This window comes from Peromyscus leucopus, chromosome 3, assembly GCF_004664715.2.
Source record: "Peromyscus leucopus breed LL Stock chromosome 3, UCI_PerLeu_2.1, whole genome shotgun sequence".
NCBI lineage: Eukaryota > Metazoa > Chordata > Mammalia > Rodentia > Cricetidae > Peromyscus > Peromyscus leucopus.
Genome location: NC_051065.1, coordinates 155,010,283 through 155,026,180, shown reverse-complemented (window position 1 = coordinate 155,026,180; position 15,898 = coordinate 155,010,283). Strand labels below are relative to the sequence as shown.

The 15,898-nt window shown below is 47.0% G+C and overlaps 2 protein-coding genes across 10 annotated transcripts in view; one reads left to right on the top strand and one right to left on the bottom strand.

Annotated features, from left to right (window-relative positions):
- Positions 1 to 4,253: 4,253 nt before the first annotated feature.
- Mbd4 (methyl-CpG binding domain 4, DNA glycosylase) lies at positions 4,254 to 15,498 on the bottom strand. 6 transcript variants are annotated; one of them, XM_028864008.2, is made up of 8 exons: positions 14,984 to 15,496; positions 12,475 to 12,696; positions 10,949 to 11,763; positions 7,856 to 7,930; positions 7,643 to 7,777; positions 6,906 to 7,055; positions 6,436 to 6,539; positions 4,254 to 4,768 (listed from the first exon to the last, which is right to left on the bottom strand). In XM_028864008.2, exons 1-8 carry the CDS (start codon positions 15,298 to 15,300, stop codon positions 4,691 to 4,693), a joined length of 1,896 nt encoding a protein of 631 aa, XP_028719841.1. In that variant the 5' UTR covers positions 15,301 to 15,496; the 3' UTR covers positions 4,254 to 4,690. The 6 variants fall into 6 exon arrangements, with proteins under 6 accessions (XP_028719841.1, XP_028719844.1, XP_028719840.1 ...); XM_028864011.2 differs by having other exon boundaries at positions 15,215 to 15,496; XM_028864007.2 differs by lacking the exon at positions 4,254 to 4,768 and having other exon boundaries at positions 5,775 to 6,539; positions 7,856 to 7,927; positions 14,984 to 15,498.
- Positions 15,499 to 15,582: 84 nt separating this feature from the next.
- Positions 15,583 to 15,898, top strand: part of Ift122 (intraflagellar transport 122) — a 72,797-nt gene continuing 72,481 nt past the window's right edge. For 2 of the 4 annotated variants that reach the window (XM_028864003.2, XM_028864000.2), the window contains exon 1: positions 15,583 to 15,805. In XM_028864003.2, the coding sequence (XP_028719836.1) occupies positions 15,765 to 15,805 (41 nt within the window). In that variant the 5' untranslated portion in view covers positions 15,583 to 15,764. The remainder of the gene's footprint in view (positions 15,806 to 15,898) is intronic. The other 2 variants (XM_028864005.2, XM_028864004.2) reach the window with 1 other exon arrangement.

The following is a 15,898-nucleotide window of genomic DNA, read 5'->3' as shown; positions in this document are numbered from 1 at the left end:
AAAATAATAAAATAATAATAAAATAATAAAATAATAATAATAATAATAATAATAATAATAAATCAAAACCAGAGACTGGGAGCCAGTCCTAACAATAAACCTTTGAAATGTCCACCTTCCGGTGAAATACGGGGTGTTCACGCAAAGACACTTGAAGTACTGCCGCGTGCTACATGGAGGACTCCAGTTAATGAAAGAAGCCACTCGGAAGCCTCACACTGTATGGTTCGATTCCTATGAAATGGTCAGCTCCTGGTGACCAGGGATGAGTGGGGGAGAAAGGATTACCTGTTAACTAGAATGGGGTTTCCTTTGGGGTGATGGGAATGTCCTGGAACTAGCTAGCGATAGTGACTTCGTGGTACTTCAGATGTGCTAAAAAGAAAACAAAAACCACTTAACTGAACACTTAAAAAAATCTTATTCTGGCCAGATATGGTGGCACACAGGAGGATCTCTGTGAGTTGGAGGCCAGCCTGGTCTACACAGAAAGATTCTGTCTCAAATTACAAAATTATTTTGTACTGCGGGCCCTGAGCCCTAGGCCTTGTGCGTGCCAGGCAAACACAACTGTTGAACTATGTCTCTGACCCTAAACCAGTCATTTCTAAACTTTATGTCAGAAAACAAAGATCAACACTTGAACAAGTTCTCTGTGCTGGGGCCCACCTTCAGCAGAACATTTACAAAACCATGAGAACAAGGCTGCAGGATTTCACTGAGATATGAGGAAAGACACGGAGACCGGGTGATCTTAGCTGCTGAAGGGAAGAGGCAGGCCTGGAGCCCCAGTAACCAGCCAGGCAGAGCTCCCCTCCGTGGTGACGGTGAGGGGCCTGTAAGTGGCCTTGCCCTGCAGCCTTACTTACCTCCTCGCTGACGTTTGGGAGTTTTGCTGTATTACCTAACCTCAGCTCTCGCCCCGCGATGCCAAGATTTCTGCATACCGACGAGCTGCTTGTGTGTCTGTCCATCCTCACACTTACCCCTTTTCTTCTCTTCCATTACTGTTTGCACCGTCCTCTCGTCCTGGGAGGTCTTTACAGAGCCTTTTCATCCTTGTGCCTCTCCCCAGCCCAGGGCTCTGCACTTGTGTGTGCTGCTGTGATGTCTGTGAAAATGTGATGGGTTATTGTGAAGTGCAAGGGGAGGTGTGGCCAGCTTTCCTGTTCTTTGGTCAGACTGCATCTCGCTTTGCATTTTATGTGTACTTATTATTTCTATGTATGAATGCGCACTACCCATGTGCCTGGTGCCAGGGGAGGGCAACAGATGCCCTGGAGCTGTGATCCTCCATGGAGATGCTGGGAACTGGACCTGACTACTCGGTTGCCATCATCTCTGCAGTCCCAGCACCCTCCTTAACAGCTGCTGCGTGCACCAGAGGGGAAAATCAATTAGCCTGCACCATACATAGCACATCTGCCTGTGCACATGCTATCCTACGACAGATAGCTTCCCGACAGTTGGCTTACTTTGCCTTCATTCGATTTAATCTTCAAACTAAACCTTAGAATGACAATTGGCAATTAAGACTTAATAATTTAGGACTTTCATTTGGTGATTTCTAAGGCAAATGCTTTGAGGTTAGAACCATGATACTACACCACCTGTCATGGAAGTGGCATTAAACATAAAAAGGTCCCATTCTTAACTGGGAGAGGAGATGAGATTTCACAAAGGATCAGGGTTAAGGCAGTGAGTGGCAATGGAGCCACAGGCAGATAAGATGTTCACATTCTCACAGGGATGCTAAGGTCAAACCACAGTTTCTAAGAGCCAATGGGAGTGGCCAAGAACACATGATGCCAAAGGACCTAACTTTTTTTCCCTCCCAAGACAGGGTTTCTCAGTGTAGTTTTGGTGCCTTTCCTGGTACTCACTCTGTAGCCCAGGCTGGCCTCAAACTCAGAGAGATCCACCTGCCTCTGCCTCCTGAGTGCTGGGATTAAAGGCGTGCACCACCACTGCCTGGCAGGACCTTCCTTTTTAATAAAAATGTTTTTATTAATTACCTAACATACTGTGACTCCTATTTGTACATCAGATCTGAAGAATTCCATTAAACAGGACTGGACGGTGGTGGCCAACACCTTTAATCCCAGCATTTGGGAGGCAGAGGCAGGTAGATCTCTGTGAATTTGAGGCCAGCCTGGTCTACAGAGATAGTTCTAGGACATCCTAGACTACACAAAGAAACCCTTTCTCAAAACTCACACACACACACACACACACACACACACACACACACACACACACACACAAAAGAATTCCATTAAATAGGACAACCACTTCTCCAAATATAGCTTTTATTTAACAAGTTTAGTTTATATTTTTTGATACGGAGTTCTGATGCATAGCCAAGGCTGCCCTCACTCACACACTCATATAAGCCAAGCTGCCTTGAATTTACAGTGGTCCTCCTGCCTCAGTATCCCCAGTGCTGGGAATTTACATATGCTCCCAATGCCCCTGTTTATTTTCTTACTGTGCCACTGGTGGACCTTTAGGGTTTTTTTTTTTTTGAGACAGGTAAGACAGGGTCTCACCATGTAGCCCACATTGTTCTAGAAACTACAATATAGCCCAGGTTGAACTTGATCATAATCCTCTCTAGACTCCCAAGGATTAGGACTATAGTAGTGTGCACCATGACAGGCATGGGTGGACCTTTGTTACTGATATATTAGGATATATTTTGTTAGTGAAAAATGGGATCTGCCAGGGAGTGGTGGGGCACGCCTTTAATCCCAGCACTCGGGAGGCAGAGGCAGGTGGATCTCTGTGAGTTCCAGGACAGCCTGGTCTACAGAGCAAGATCCAGGACAGGGTTCAAAGCTACATAGAGAAACCTTGTCTTGAAAAAAAAAAAAAAAGAAAGAAAGAAAAATGGAATGCAATATTAGGCATTTTGAGTGGATGCTTGCTTTGAGGAGGGAGAGATATAATTTAATTTTCAAATTCTATCTTAAATAGTGTTTAGTAATCAGGACTTCATTTTTCTGTTGTTTTCTTTTTAATGTAGATGCACATATATGTCACATGTGCTAAGGTACCCAGTGAAGTCAGAAGAGGGTGTCAGGTCCCTAGGAGCTGTTGTCAAAGGCAGTTGTGAGCTGCCTGATGAGGGTGCTGAAAACTGACCTCAGGTCCTCTGGAAGATCAGCAAGCATACTAAATCATTGAGCCATCTCTCTCCAGACTATTTCTTAAAATAATAGTAATAATAATAATAATAATAATGTCCCTTGCTCACAGAATCCCTCCTCTCTCTCATCAATTGGACTCCTGGAGCTTGGCCTGGCACCCGGTCATGGATCTCTGCATCTGCTTCCATCAGTCACTGGATGAGGGCTCTATGACAGGGTATTCAGCCATCTGATCACCAGAGTAGGCCAGCTCAGGCACTATAGCCAGTAGTCTATGGTGGGGTCATCCTTGTGGATTTCTGGGGACCTCCCTAGTACTGTCTCTCCCTATTCCCATGATGTCTTCATTTATCATGGTAACTCTTTCCTTGCTCTCCCACTCTGTCCCTGTTCCAGCTCAAACCTCCCATTCCCCTATGTTCTCATCCCCCATGGGAAAATGGACAGAGATGACCAGCCAAACTAGTGGAAATGCATGAACTGTGGGCCAGTAGCTGAGGAGCCCCCATGGTACTGGACTAGGCCCTCTGGATAGGTGAGACAGTTGTTTAGCTTGAACTGTTTAGGGGGCCCCAGGAAGTGGGATTGGGACCATCCCTGGTGCATGAGCCAGCTTTTGAGCCCAGTGCCTATGATGGGACACTTTGCACAGCCTTGGTGCAGGGAGGAGGGGTCTGGACCTGCCTCAACTGAATGTATCAGGCTGTGCTGACTCCCATGGGAGACCTTGCCTTGGAGGAGGTGGGAATAGGGGGTGGGTTGGGGGGGGGAGGCTGGGGGGGGGGAGAGAGGAGAGGGGATTCTGTGGTTGGTATGTAAAATGAATAGAAAAATCTCTTAATAAATTAAAAAAAAATTATGTATGTATATAATATGTATGTGTGAGTTCAAGTGAAGGTCAGAGGTCAACCCACAGGTGTTGGTTCCAGGGATGGGATTCAGGTCCTAAGGCTTAGCAGCAAGTGACTATTTACTGAGCCACTTCACTGCCCTGCCTTGTTTGTTTTTTTGAGACAGTCTCTATGTAGTACAGGCTGGCCCTCAATTTTCCATCCTCCTGCCTTAGTCTCCCGAGTGCTGGGATTATAGGTATGTACCACGATGTGTTGATCAATTTAGTTTTTATTTGGTGATTTCTTAGGTAAATGCCCGTAACACTTCGATATCCATAAGAATGGCAGGTTCTTCCTTCAAATGACAACTGTACACCCCAATATCACTTTGTACAGGAAGAGAATACATGTTTAGCCTTTCCTCAGCAGGAGTGCTGACAACTGGCTGTGAGCACCAACACATTGTTCATCACTGGAAAAACTGAACACACTTTTAGGATTGTTACCCAACAATTACCTTTTCAAAGTCAAAATATGTCTCCACCACTCAGTGACAAAGATCTACTTGTGGCAGAGGCTTAAGACACACACCGACTTCTAACAAACTGAAGAAGATCCACATGCTTGGGAAGGGAGCTTGTTGTACCCCACAGGGCTCTTGGAAATGGAAGCACAAAGCAATGCATAGAAAACTTCAAACAGGCAGCTTTAAGACAGACTTAATTTTTCATGATTTTCCCAAAGCCAGTCATGGTATTTATTTAACTTGTGGTCTTCAGGGTGCACCTGGAAGAAATGCAACACACATTTAAAGGTTTGGTGAGGGAGTTTATCATAATGTACCTGCCATAAACAGGGACCCTGAACCCAGGACAACTATGACTGTCCACAATTATACTGCATATGACAGAAATCCTGCGTTGCTTACAAAGAACCCTCCAGTCCAGAGCGAGCCCGGAGCCGGAGCAGCAGCGTGACGACAGGAGTCAAGACGGGCACCCAGCTTTCAGAAGTGACAGACGCGGGACGCTGAACGGATGGCTCTGGTGCTGAAGAGGACTGCTTTCTCCAGACCACGCTGACTTACTATGTCGGGGAAAGGGCAGTGTGCCAGGCTATCCTCCCGCTGCCAGGCTGCCTGCCATCGGAGTGCACCAGTTCTGGGCACCAACAGAAGGTAGTGGAATAGATGCCACACTCCAGTATGAGGCAGGAGGAGAAACCTGACAATTAGACATTCGATGTCCCAACATTTGCTCTCCTGTGGAGGATCCTGTGTTTGGTATGTGTGCACAGGCATGAATGCCTGTGCGTGTGTGAGGTCAGAGGACTCAGGTACCTTCTACCTTCAGAAAAAAGTTAAAATGTTACTAGTTGTGCCTATGAGGCATGTCTATGAAGGTCAGAGTACATTTTTAAAAAATCTTTCATTTTATGTGCATTGGTGTTTTGCTGTTGGTGTTGGGTCCCCTGGAACTGGAGTCACAGACAGCTGTGAGCTGTCATGTGGGAGCTGGGAATTGAACCAGGGTCCTCTGGAAGAGCAGTCAGTGCTCTTAACCGCTGAGCCATCTCTCCAGCCCTCAGAATACAATTTTTTAGAGTCAGTTCTTTTTTTTTTTTTTTTTTAAAAGATTTATTTATTTTTTATGTATACAGTGTTCTGCCTGCATGTGTCCCTTCAGGCCAGAAGAGGGCACCAGATCTCATTACAGGTGGTTGTGAGCCACCATGTGGTTGCTGGGAATTGAACTCAGGACCTCTGGAAGAGCAGGCAGTGCTCTTAACCTGAGCCATCTCTCCAACTGTAGAGTCAGTTCTTTACCTCCACCTTTATGTGGGTTCCAGGGACGGAGCTCAGGTGCCAGGCTCATGCAGCAAATACGTTTACCCACTAAGCCATGTCCCTGGCCCACCTTCCACTTTTTGTTTGAGAAAGGGTCTCTCACTGGCCTGAACTTCACCACACAGGCCAGGCTACCTGGTCTAGGAGCTTAGACAGGGCCCTCCAGGAACTCCCAGGCCCCTCCTGTTTCTGCCCCCACAGTGCTGGGACTGCACTTGCATGCCACCATGCCTGGCTTTTATGTAAGTTCCGGGGATCTGAATTCATTCTTCAGGGCAAGTGCTTTACCGGCCAAGCCATCCCTTCCCAGCACTAGGGGCTCCTTTTTAACAGGAAGAAACCCTGCCAGTGTTAGAGACAGAACATGGATGGGAAACACTGCAACAGGGTCAGGAGTGACAGACTGCTCAAGTCAGTCAGAGGCCACAGCAAAGGGACTCGGGCAGCACCCGAGGAGTCCCTCCTGCCCCTGTTGCTCCTTGAACTGAGGGCAAATCTGGTTGGGACTACAGCAGGGCCCCTGTCTCATACATCTAGGCATACTGGTAGACTTATTTTGCCCTAGAGACAAATGTGCTGGATATGTTATGGCTGGTGGTGGGCTTACCTGCTTCCACTCATTGACACAAAAGATCCGGTAGGAGTCGTTGCCATATTTACCAATCCCATGAAGCTCAATCGGATACCTCCATTGCTTTGTCAGATATTCATCTGAAGACACATACCCCACACATGTGGTCAGCCTCAAGGAAGACTTGTAATGGGGCAGGATGACCCCTCCCTCTGGAGCAGCACCCGATCACCTGCCTCCTCCTAACCACTCTCTTATGCTTTGCTAACTAGTCAGAGGAAATGACTTCCTGCTTCTATGCACAGGGCTACTTCAGTGTTGGGCAAAGATTTATGGTTAGGGTCAGCAGGAGTCTGTGGTGTGGGGCAAGCAGGCTGCTTTAAATGTCTTCCATGCTTGAGCTAAATGACCTCAATTAATAGAGCATCCGAGGGCATTAAAATTTAAGGTGTGGCTGCCTTCAGTGGGCACAATTTGCTTCTTCCTTTGGGGCTAGGGAAACATACCTGAAAACTTGATGATGGTTTTTGCACGGAGATCATAGAGACCAAGAGGCTTAAGAAGCTCTGACACATCCCTCCAGTCAGCGGTTCGGGCCACCTCAGCTGAAGGGTACTTCTCTAGAAACTCCCAAAGCACAGGGATGGCCATCTTGCCTGGGAAGCAAACAACGGCAGACATGTCTTGGGAAAGGCTGACTTTGTGTCCAGGTAGTTTTTCATCTAGGAACTTCAGGCAGTGGCTTTCTTATTACTGTTTGTGGCTCTGGGAATGGAATTCAGGTACTGTGCATGCTGGGCAAGGGCTCCACTGACCTATATTCCCAGCCTTGCTTGTTTAACTACTGTCAAATCATTACCTGAACCAGTACCAACTTACAGAACCAAATACCAACACTGTTAATCTACTTGGTTACTAGTCCAAATTATACCAAAACTGGCCTATAGATAACTACCATATGCATTCGATGAACAGAGAGAGCTTCCAAAGATGAGAGAGGGAGGGGAAATGTGAACCGCTCCTTCACCGATGACCAAAGCTAATCTAGATGTAGGAAATCAGTATTAAAAAGGATGTTGGCTGTCATCCAGCCTCAAGTCCCCATAGGTGAAGAGCTCTGCAGGCTGGAAGGGAAAGGCGCTGTCCAACGTCACGAACTCAAAATGGACCTTGAACCCGGGCCTCTTAACCAGTTTAGTTCTCTCCTTCCTCACCAGGGCACAGATGACACTACCCCACAAACCTGAGGTCCGATTGAGAAATATGGTTGCGATGAGGAGCTTCCATGGATCATGGAAAAGTGTTTCTTGAACAAGATTAAAAGGTGACCGAGGAGGAGTCCATTTCTTGAAGGCTTTTCGTCTTGGAGGGCTAAGAGCTACGAAAACATTGGGGTGTCAGAGTTGTACTCATGAAAGACTTGGACCCCCCAAACCGCTTGGGGAAGGGTGGGTACCTTCTTTGTTGTACTTGCTGGAAAAATACAGGCTTGTTTTCCTTTTTTCTACTTGAGTTCGTGGGATGCTGTCTTCTGAAAAGTAAAAACAGTTTAGAGAATCTACGGCTTATGGAAGGGTGAGGCAGGAGTATAGAGTTTGAGGTTAGCTTGGGCTACATAATAAACACCTACATACACTACTCTAATTCTACTAACACCCTGTCAGCTGGGCATTATTTTTATCTCCACTTGATATATAAGGAGATTTGAGGCACAAGCAGCTAACTAAGCCCCAGGTCACACAGCTAGTGAGAGTTACACTGGAAATCCAGGCAGTATGGCTCAGGAACCCGAGTCCTTTACTGTCCTGTGATTTACATGGCCAGTTCACAGTATGGAAAAACCACAGCAGTATGAATATCCTAATGTATTTATATGATGTGGTCATTAAAATGTTTTGAGACTCTATCATGAATATTTTCTCATTGACATTTATTTCTAAATGAAAAAAAGTCAAGATTCTACATATGATCCTAATTTTATAAACATGGATTCATATGTGTATGTATGTACACACACACAGATACTGAGAATAGGTTGAAGATGGTACAGTGGTTGTTGGAAGTGGTAATTTTTCTTTTCTTCTATAATTTTATGTGCCTTTGAAAGGTTCTGCAGTTGTATTTACCAAAAAGGCAGAACACAGGAGAGGCTAAGGAAGAGATAAGAGCTCAAGGCTAGCCTGGGCTACACAGCAAGCTTCTGTCTCAAAAAAACAAAATGAGGGGCTGGAGAGACGGCTCAACAGCTCAGAGCACCTGCTGCTCCTCCAGAGGGCCAGAGTTCAGTTCCTAGTACCAGTGTTGAGTGGCTGCCTGTACCTCCAGCTTTGGGGGACCTACTAACCTCTTTTGGTCTCTGTGGGTACCCACACATATGTGGCATTCACACCCATCCAGCCACCCACATCAATATGAAATAAAAATCTTAACCAATGTTATTAAGACCTTTCAAGTTTCTACAACTGTCATTTATTTTAAATGGTCATACTTAATACTCCCTTTAGCCACACCCTCTGAGTATCAGTTAATAATATCTTACATTTGTATATTGTAAAACCATCTTTTTTCACTTCCCATTTTTACCTCACAATTATTGTTTTGAGACAGTGTCCAGGCTCACTTCAAACTTGCCATGTAGCTGAGGATGGCCTTGAACTCCTGGTCTTTCTACACCTAACTCCCAAGCCCTGGGATTATAGACATGTAATACCATACTCTGCTACCTTATAATAGTCTTTATTTTAATTTGTGTGTGGGTACCTGTGGAGGCCAGTAGAGGACATCAGATCCTTTGGAGCTGGAGTTAGGAGCTAGGAGCTACCTGACATGGGTGCTGAGAACTGAACTCCTGTCCTCTGGAAGAGCAGGAAGTGCTCTTAACTGCTAAGCCGTCTCTGGAGCTGCCTTCTCTTGTCTTGATGTGAAAAATGGGACTAGTTAGGGTTATTCCTTAAATTTTCAGAAACTAAGGCTTAACAATTAAATAGTTGCCAGAAAATGATACTGGGGTTGACTAAACACTGCAGCAAATATCCAAGTCTCCACATAATGATGTCAATGTCTTTTGTATTCTAGTCTGGGCAAGTAAAGCCCAGAAGAAACTATGAAACAGAACAAAGGAAGCCGATCTTATAGAAAGTTGAGATTTTTCAAGGGTTCCCATTCATAACTACCCAGCTTCCTTTACTACTTGATACTTCTAGTCAGGCAATTATTGTTCTACTGGGCACCTAGTAACCCAACAGTACTTCCTCTTACACCGAGAACTAAACTTCAGTATAGGAAGAGTTGAATACGTCCATATTAGTCAAGGGAGGATGCTTCTAATATTTAACCTGCCCATTATGACGGCAGTAAATCCATATGATCCGATGCTTTCTTTAAGAAACTCAAAGGACATACACTGAGGAATTCTTATCCATTCCCTAGGTATATGTGGCCATCTCCTATTAAAGATACAGCAATCCCAGGCACAGAGAAGATGCGCCATTAAGGATGGGACTGAAAGCAGAAATCAAGTGTTACCCTGGTTCCACCAATCTGTGCAGGCTGTTTCCCCAAAGGAGTCTCAGCAAAATTAAAATTACTATTCTCCTTTAAAGGAGTTATTCATTATGCTGTTATGGCATAATGAATAACCCAGAGCTGCTCAGATCTTTTTATCTATTATTCACTGAGGCATTGTATAGGCAAAACTGCCAAGCCCTGGACTCTGTGAAGAGCACAGTACAAATAATACATGAACTGAGCAATTATACTTTTGAATTATTGAGAGCGCCTAGGCCTTTTAGAGAAGCACCAGGCTGTAACAGAAGATAAAGAGACTGTGATATAGATGAAATTAAATTGGGAGTCACACAGCGGCAGTGCAGGAGGGGTGGGAGGATGCTGACTACTCTTGGTCAGTTTTGTACAAAAGTTGGTCTTATTACTACATTCTTCACCAAGAAGCCTTTTAACTCGCCTTACAGTCTTAAGATTGCTGTCTAGAAAGAGGGTGGCAAGTGGGGCAGCTCCACCCCCCAGCTGCTGCCTCGGGGAGGTGTAGCAGCCACGCCACGCCACAGTCTTCCTTTGCTGGGCATCCTGGCTGTAGCCAGCCGATTCCCTCTCTGCCATAATTAAGGGCTGGATGACTTGATGACCAACGAGCTCAAAGATCAGTTAGGGGATGGAGATGCGGCTCAGTTGCTAAAACGCTTGCCCACCATGCATTAGGTTCTGGGTCTCATGCCCAGCACTGCATTAAAAAAGTAGCGTCGTGACACAGGCCTTGAATCCCAGCACCCACGAGGCACAGGCAAGAGGGTACAGTCTCAAAGTTGTCTTCAGTTACACAGTGAGACCCAGGCTAGCCTGGGATATATGAAACCGTGTGCCCAAAAATCACTTAAGAGGGTAGGTACTGGGATTAACTGGGAGAACGTATCTGGCACGTGGCTCCTCTTCACTATACTCCCTATCTCAACCACATCCAGGCAAGGAATACAAGCTCCAGGAGGGTAAACTGATCACCACACAGTTAACAGCACTTTCACGTGCCAAGTACCTCGAAACGTCTCAGAAGTGAAGTGTTTCTTGGCTTGTGAGCCGCTGGGCATTTCAGAGCTACTCTGTGAAACGTCGATATGCAAATGTGCCTCCTCATCTTGGTCGCCCTTTGATCTGATTTCCTCTAATTCTAAAAAAGTCTGCTCACGCTTCCCATCACCTGCGTCTTCAGTTGAATGTAATTTGTTTGTAAGGCCAGAAGCTACTTGGGTGGAATGAAGGTCTGATCCTGGACTCAGTGGCTTTTCCCCAGCCTGGCCGACAGTCTCTTGGTTTGTGCAGGCATCAGCAGGGCAGAGGGTTCTGTTGAGCTGACATTCCTGTGGAACCAGCTCCCTTTCGGCGTCTGCTTCCTGAACCGCAGATTCTCTTTCTCTGTTACCTCGAGCAGAATCTGAGAGGCTCTTCCTGCGCCTCTGTTTGGTTCTCTCACTTCCAATTCCTTTCGAAGCAGCCACCTTTCGTCTGGGCTTTCTCATCTTTCCAGAGCTGGCGTCACGAACGTCCTCATCTTTCAAATGAACAGAGTTCAACAGCCTGCTGCTGCTGCCTGGCGACTCTGAATTACCACTTGGTGGAGGCAACACATCTGTTTTCTGCTTGCTCCGTGTCCTGAGGTTCCGGTTTGAAAGGTCACTTTCCTCTGGCTGCTGGGAAGTCAGAGCTGCCAAGCTTTGGTCTTTATAACCTGACCTGATGCCCCCTTTAGACGGTACAGTAAAGTCAAAATCTTCAGGCTTAAGAGAAGTCTCTCCATTTTTGAGAAGATAATTAGCAAGTGAACGCTTCGATCTGAACTTCAGTCCTTGTGGGCTAAGCAGAAAGAATGAAATTAAAGGAAGCTTAGGCTAGTAAATAGGAGTGACTTTTAAAAAGAACTGAACCACATTTCAGATTTCCAATTAACTGTTTCTAAATGTCACCAAAGATGTTTGCCATTTTAAAGTAACAAAAAGTGATAAATGGCCCTTTTCAATAGATTCCTCTATGATAATATAAAATCAACATTCAAATATAGCTTAAATCCAAATGTATCGTTAGCCATTGAGAGCAGGATCAACAGTGTTTATGTGACTGTCCCCAAATCACTTGATAAAACTAACCAGTGACACCAAAGGAACAGTAATGGCTTTACAGTAAGTTTTTCTTATGTATGTGAGTATAGTGTATGCATGTGTACATGGGTGTTTTCATGTGTGCCTAGACATGTGGAAGCCTGAAGTGAAAATTATGTATCTTTTCTCACTCTCCACTTTGAGACAGTGTTTCTCACTGAACCCACAGCTCACCAATTCCAGCTACTCTAGCTAGCCAGCTTTCTCTGAGGGCTGGGATTACAGGCAGCTGCCACACCCACTCAGCTTTTTAGATGGGTTCTGGGGATCCGAACTCAGGTCCTCATACTTGCTTGGCAAGTGCCTTGTCCTGAGCCATTCCCCAGCCCATAGACCTAAGGTTCTTACGAACCTTTCCCATTACTGACAAGAACCACTTGGCTGTCTTTTCATGTCCACGAGTGCTTACCTGATGAAGTAGACATCGTATCTTCCTGCAGTTTTCCCAGAGAGCCTTTGCTTCACAACCCTCTCCCATCCACACGTGACGGGCTCCCGGCATCCTGCCCCTGCAGTGCCTCCACACTGAGCAGAAGCAGCAGGCTCGCGGAGACGGGAGCTACACCCACTGCCGAGCACCAGTTCCTTCCCATCTTCCACTCTTCCCAGCCCAACGGCAGCATCTTCCTGGCTGGAAAAACAAAGCCCAAGTGATGAACTCATTCAAACTTTCTTTTCCTCTGCTTACTCAATCTCAACCCACGGCAGTCCAGGACTACAGAAAATACTCGGACCGTGGTAGGTGAGATTAAAGTCAGCGAGCTAGTCTTGTGCTGTGAGTATCTTCCCATCTCCGACAGCTGCTTGTCCTCCGACATGGGTTTTTAAAATGCTAGGAGTCTAGCAGTGAGTGGTGGCGCACGCCTTTAATCCCAGCACTTGGGAGGCAGAGTCAGGCGGATCTCTGTGAGTTCCAGACCAGCCTGGTCTACAAAGTGAGTTCCAGGTCAGCCAGGGCTGTAATACAGAGAAACAGAAAAAAAAAAAAAAAAAAAGGAATCTCTGCACAGTAACAGTTGAAAATGCCTGCTATTTTTGGTAATCACTCAATAGGGCTACTATAAAGGTTTGTGATAACAGTTGGCATTCACTTGAGATCAGCAGAACTGCTTAAATGGAGCAACCAACCCTCTTTTCTGCAAACAAGTGAGAGGAACATTTCACATATGTGTACATCTTTGAGGAACAATACCTACCACTTTCATAAAACAGTGTAACCCCCCCCCCCCAAAAAAAAAAGGTGCATGACTTCTGGTAAGAACTTCCAAATCTTTTTTTTTTTTCGAGACAGGGTTTTTCTGTGTAGCTTTGCGCCTTTCCTGGAACTCATTCTGTAGCCCAAGCTGGCCTCAAATTCACAGAGATCCGCCTGCCTCTGCCTCCTGAGTGCTGGGATTAAAGGCATGCACCACCACCGCCCGGCTAAGAACTTCCAAATCTTTAGATCTTGATTCTCATCACTTTGTGAGGTTAAAACTTACTCTTATTGATAAATTGTGTGATAATGAAATCCAGTCTCTTGCAGAACTGATACCAGAACCCAGGCCTACAGAACTGTGGTCTAATACTTCTCCATACTCTTATGGGGTGGGGGTCCCTACAAAACCTTCAGTGCAGTGTACCGCTCCCTCCTTTAAAGGACTTTATTTTTGTGCACCATGTTCATGCAGGTCCTGAGGCCAGAGGGGGCTGGATCTCCTGGAGCTGAGTTACAGGTGGTTGTGAGCCTAGGTCATGGGTGCTGGGAACCAAACCTAGGTCCTAAGTGAAAAGTTTCCATACCCCGATCAGATCAGGCCGAATTAAAGTCCAGGTTTTAATCTGAGCAGAACATTCCTCGGTGGTCCCAGGGGAAGAGGAGAAATCAGGAGGGAAAACCATGAGGCTGGGGGGCCTTAAATATCCTCAGGGAGAGGAGCTCCTGCTTGGCGAGTTGAGGGCCGGGTTTGGAGAGGGCAGTTCCAGGGGAGGGGATCCCCAACACGATGGAAGAGCATAAGTGCTCTTAGCAATTGAGCTCTCTCTCTCCAGCCTTGAGTGCAGTGTATTTTAATCACTACACTATATATTTTAAAAGGTGAGGGTCTGGAGAAATGGCTCAGTGGTTAAGAGCGAATATTCCAGAGAACCCCAGTTCAGTACCCAGCACCACATCAGGCAGCTCCTAACAGCCTGCAACTCCAGCTCCAGTTAATCTGACACCCTCCCCTGGTCTCCACCAACACCTGTGTACACATACAAAGACACACGGAAATAAAGTAAATCTTAAAACAAAAGCGAACGAGTCCCAATCTGCTCCCTACAATAGGGAAACTAGGTAAGAACAGTGAATGACCACAGTTAGAACCACAGCACTCTGATGGAATTTGGGGTTAACTATCAGCTAGAAGGATCGTCTAGAGAGAGACTAGGTAACTGAAACCTGGGGGAATCACCACACACTTAGGTTAATAAGCTGGGTGGAAAAGCCAGCTCTGCCATCTGCTATAGGCTGAGCTTCCAAGAGAAAGGCACTTTGAGCTCAAAATCTCCTCCCTCCATCTGTAAAAAGGAAGGAATTAAAAAAAAAAAAAAAAAGGTTTTGTTGCTGTTGTTTGCTTTCGAGACAAGATTTTATGCACCCCAGGCTGGCCTTAAACTCACCACGTACCTGAGACTCATCTTCAACTTCTGATCCTCCTGCCTCCAACAGGCCTGCGCCACCAAGCCCGGCTATTCGGTGCTGCAGATCGAACCCGCGCCTTATTGTATACTAGGTAAACACTGCCAAATTAGTTAAATGCCCAGACCTTAAAATTGTTTTGGTCAAGAGCTGAGACATGCAAATAGGTGCATCATTTTAGCCCCGACCCAACAGTAGCTTCCTCTGTGACTTTTCACATGACCGTTTCTGAGGCGCTCATGGGTGCTGAACGTACCTTCTGCTCCCACTTCTTCCTAGGCCCTTCCGACCCAGGCTAACTGCTTGCATCACAAAACCTCCCTTGTCCTCCAAGCTCCCCAGTCCCCCAAAGTCGTTCGCACAGGGGCGATAGCTCCAGGTGTCCGTCACCTCGTGTTGAAGGTTAGAAAGACCCACACAAGAGCGATTCCCCTGCTCCCATTCTATAGATGGTGAAACTGAGGCTCGAGAGGGGTTAACGACTTGCCAGAGGTCCCCAGGCGGGTCTGGAACTAGGCTCTCTCTGAGGGTGATGGAGGGGGGTACGCTGTCCCCAAGGTCTGGGCTCTCCATCCCTGCTGCTCCGGTCCACTGGGCCCCGACCGCAGCTCCAGATCGAGGGGCGGAACGAAACTTGAACACAGCTCAAAACACTGGGCGGGACCCAAAGACTGGCGGGCGAATCCGTCAGTCCGCACAGCGGCTTTCCCGCCGCCGCTTAAGCTACCGCCGCCATGACCAGGGCCCCGCCAATCACACCCTCCGTCGACGAGACGCCCCGCCCCACCCATCTTCCGTGACCAATCGCGAGTGTCATACTTCCGCTTCCGCCTCCTGCGTCCCGGCGCGCTCGGCGCTTCAGCGAGCGGAGCCCGGCTCCCTTTTGGACATGCGCACTGGGGGCTCTGCGAACTCACGCACGGCTCATTGCGCATGTGCGTTGCCAAGGGTAGCGCAGGTAGCCGAAGTGGTTTGCGGAGAGAAGCCTGTTGCAGCCGAGGCAGGGAGGAGGGGCCCGAGGCGTGAGGGAATCGGCGATGAGGGCCGTGTTGACGTGGAGGGACAAAGCGGAGCAGTGGTGAGGAGCGGGACGCTCGGGGATGGCGGGGGAGGCAGCGGGAACTGGCGTGTTGCCATGGCAACGGGCCTGCGGCCTGGCCGAGCGCTCTGA

What these genes read in the sequence shown, in the direction of transcription:
- Mbd4 (XM_028864006.2), bottom strand. Translation starts at nt 15,300, where the DNA reads ATGGAGAGCCCAGACCTTGGGGACAGCGTACCCCCCTCCATCACCCTC. An exon ending in CAGCAAGTACAACAAAGAAG is followed by an intron (nt 7,778 to 7,855) that starts GTACCCACCCTT and finishes ATGTTTTCGTAG; the next exon opens with CTCTTAGCCCTCCAAGACGA. An exon ending in AACCATCATCAAGTTTTCAG is followed by an intron (nt 6,540 to 6,905) that starts GTATGTTTCCCT and finishes ATGTGTCTTCAG; the next exon opens with ATGAATATCTGACAAAGCAA.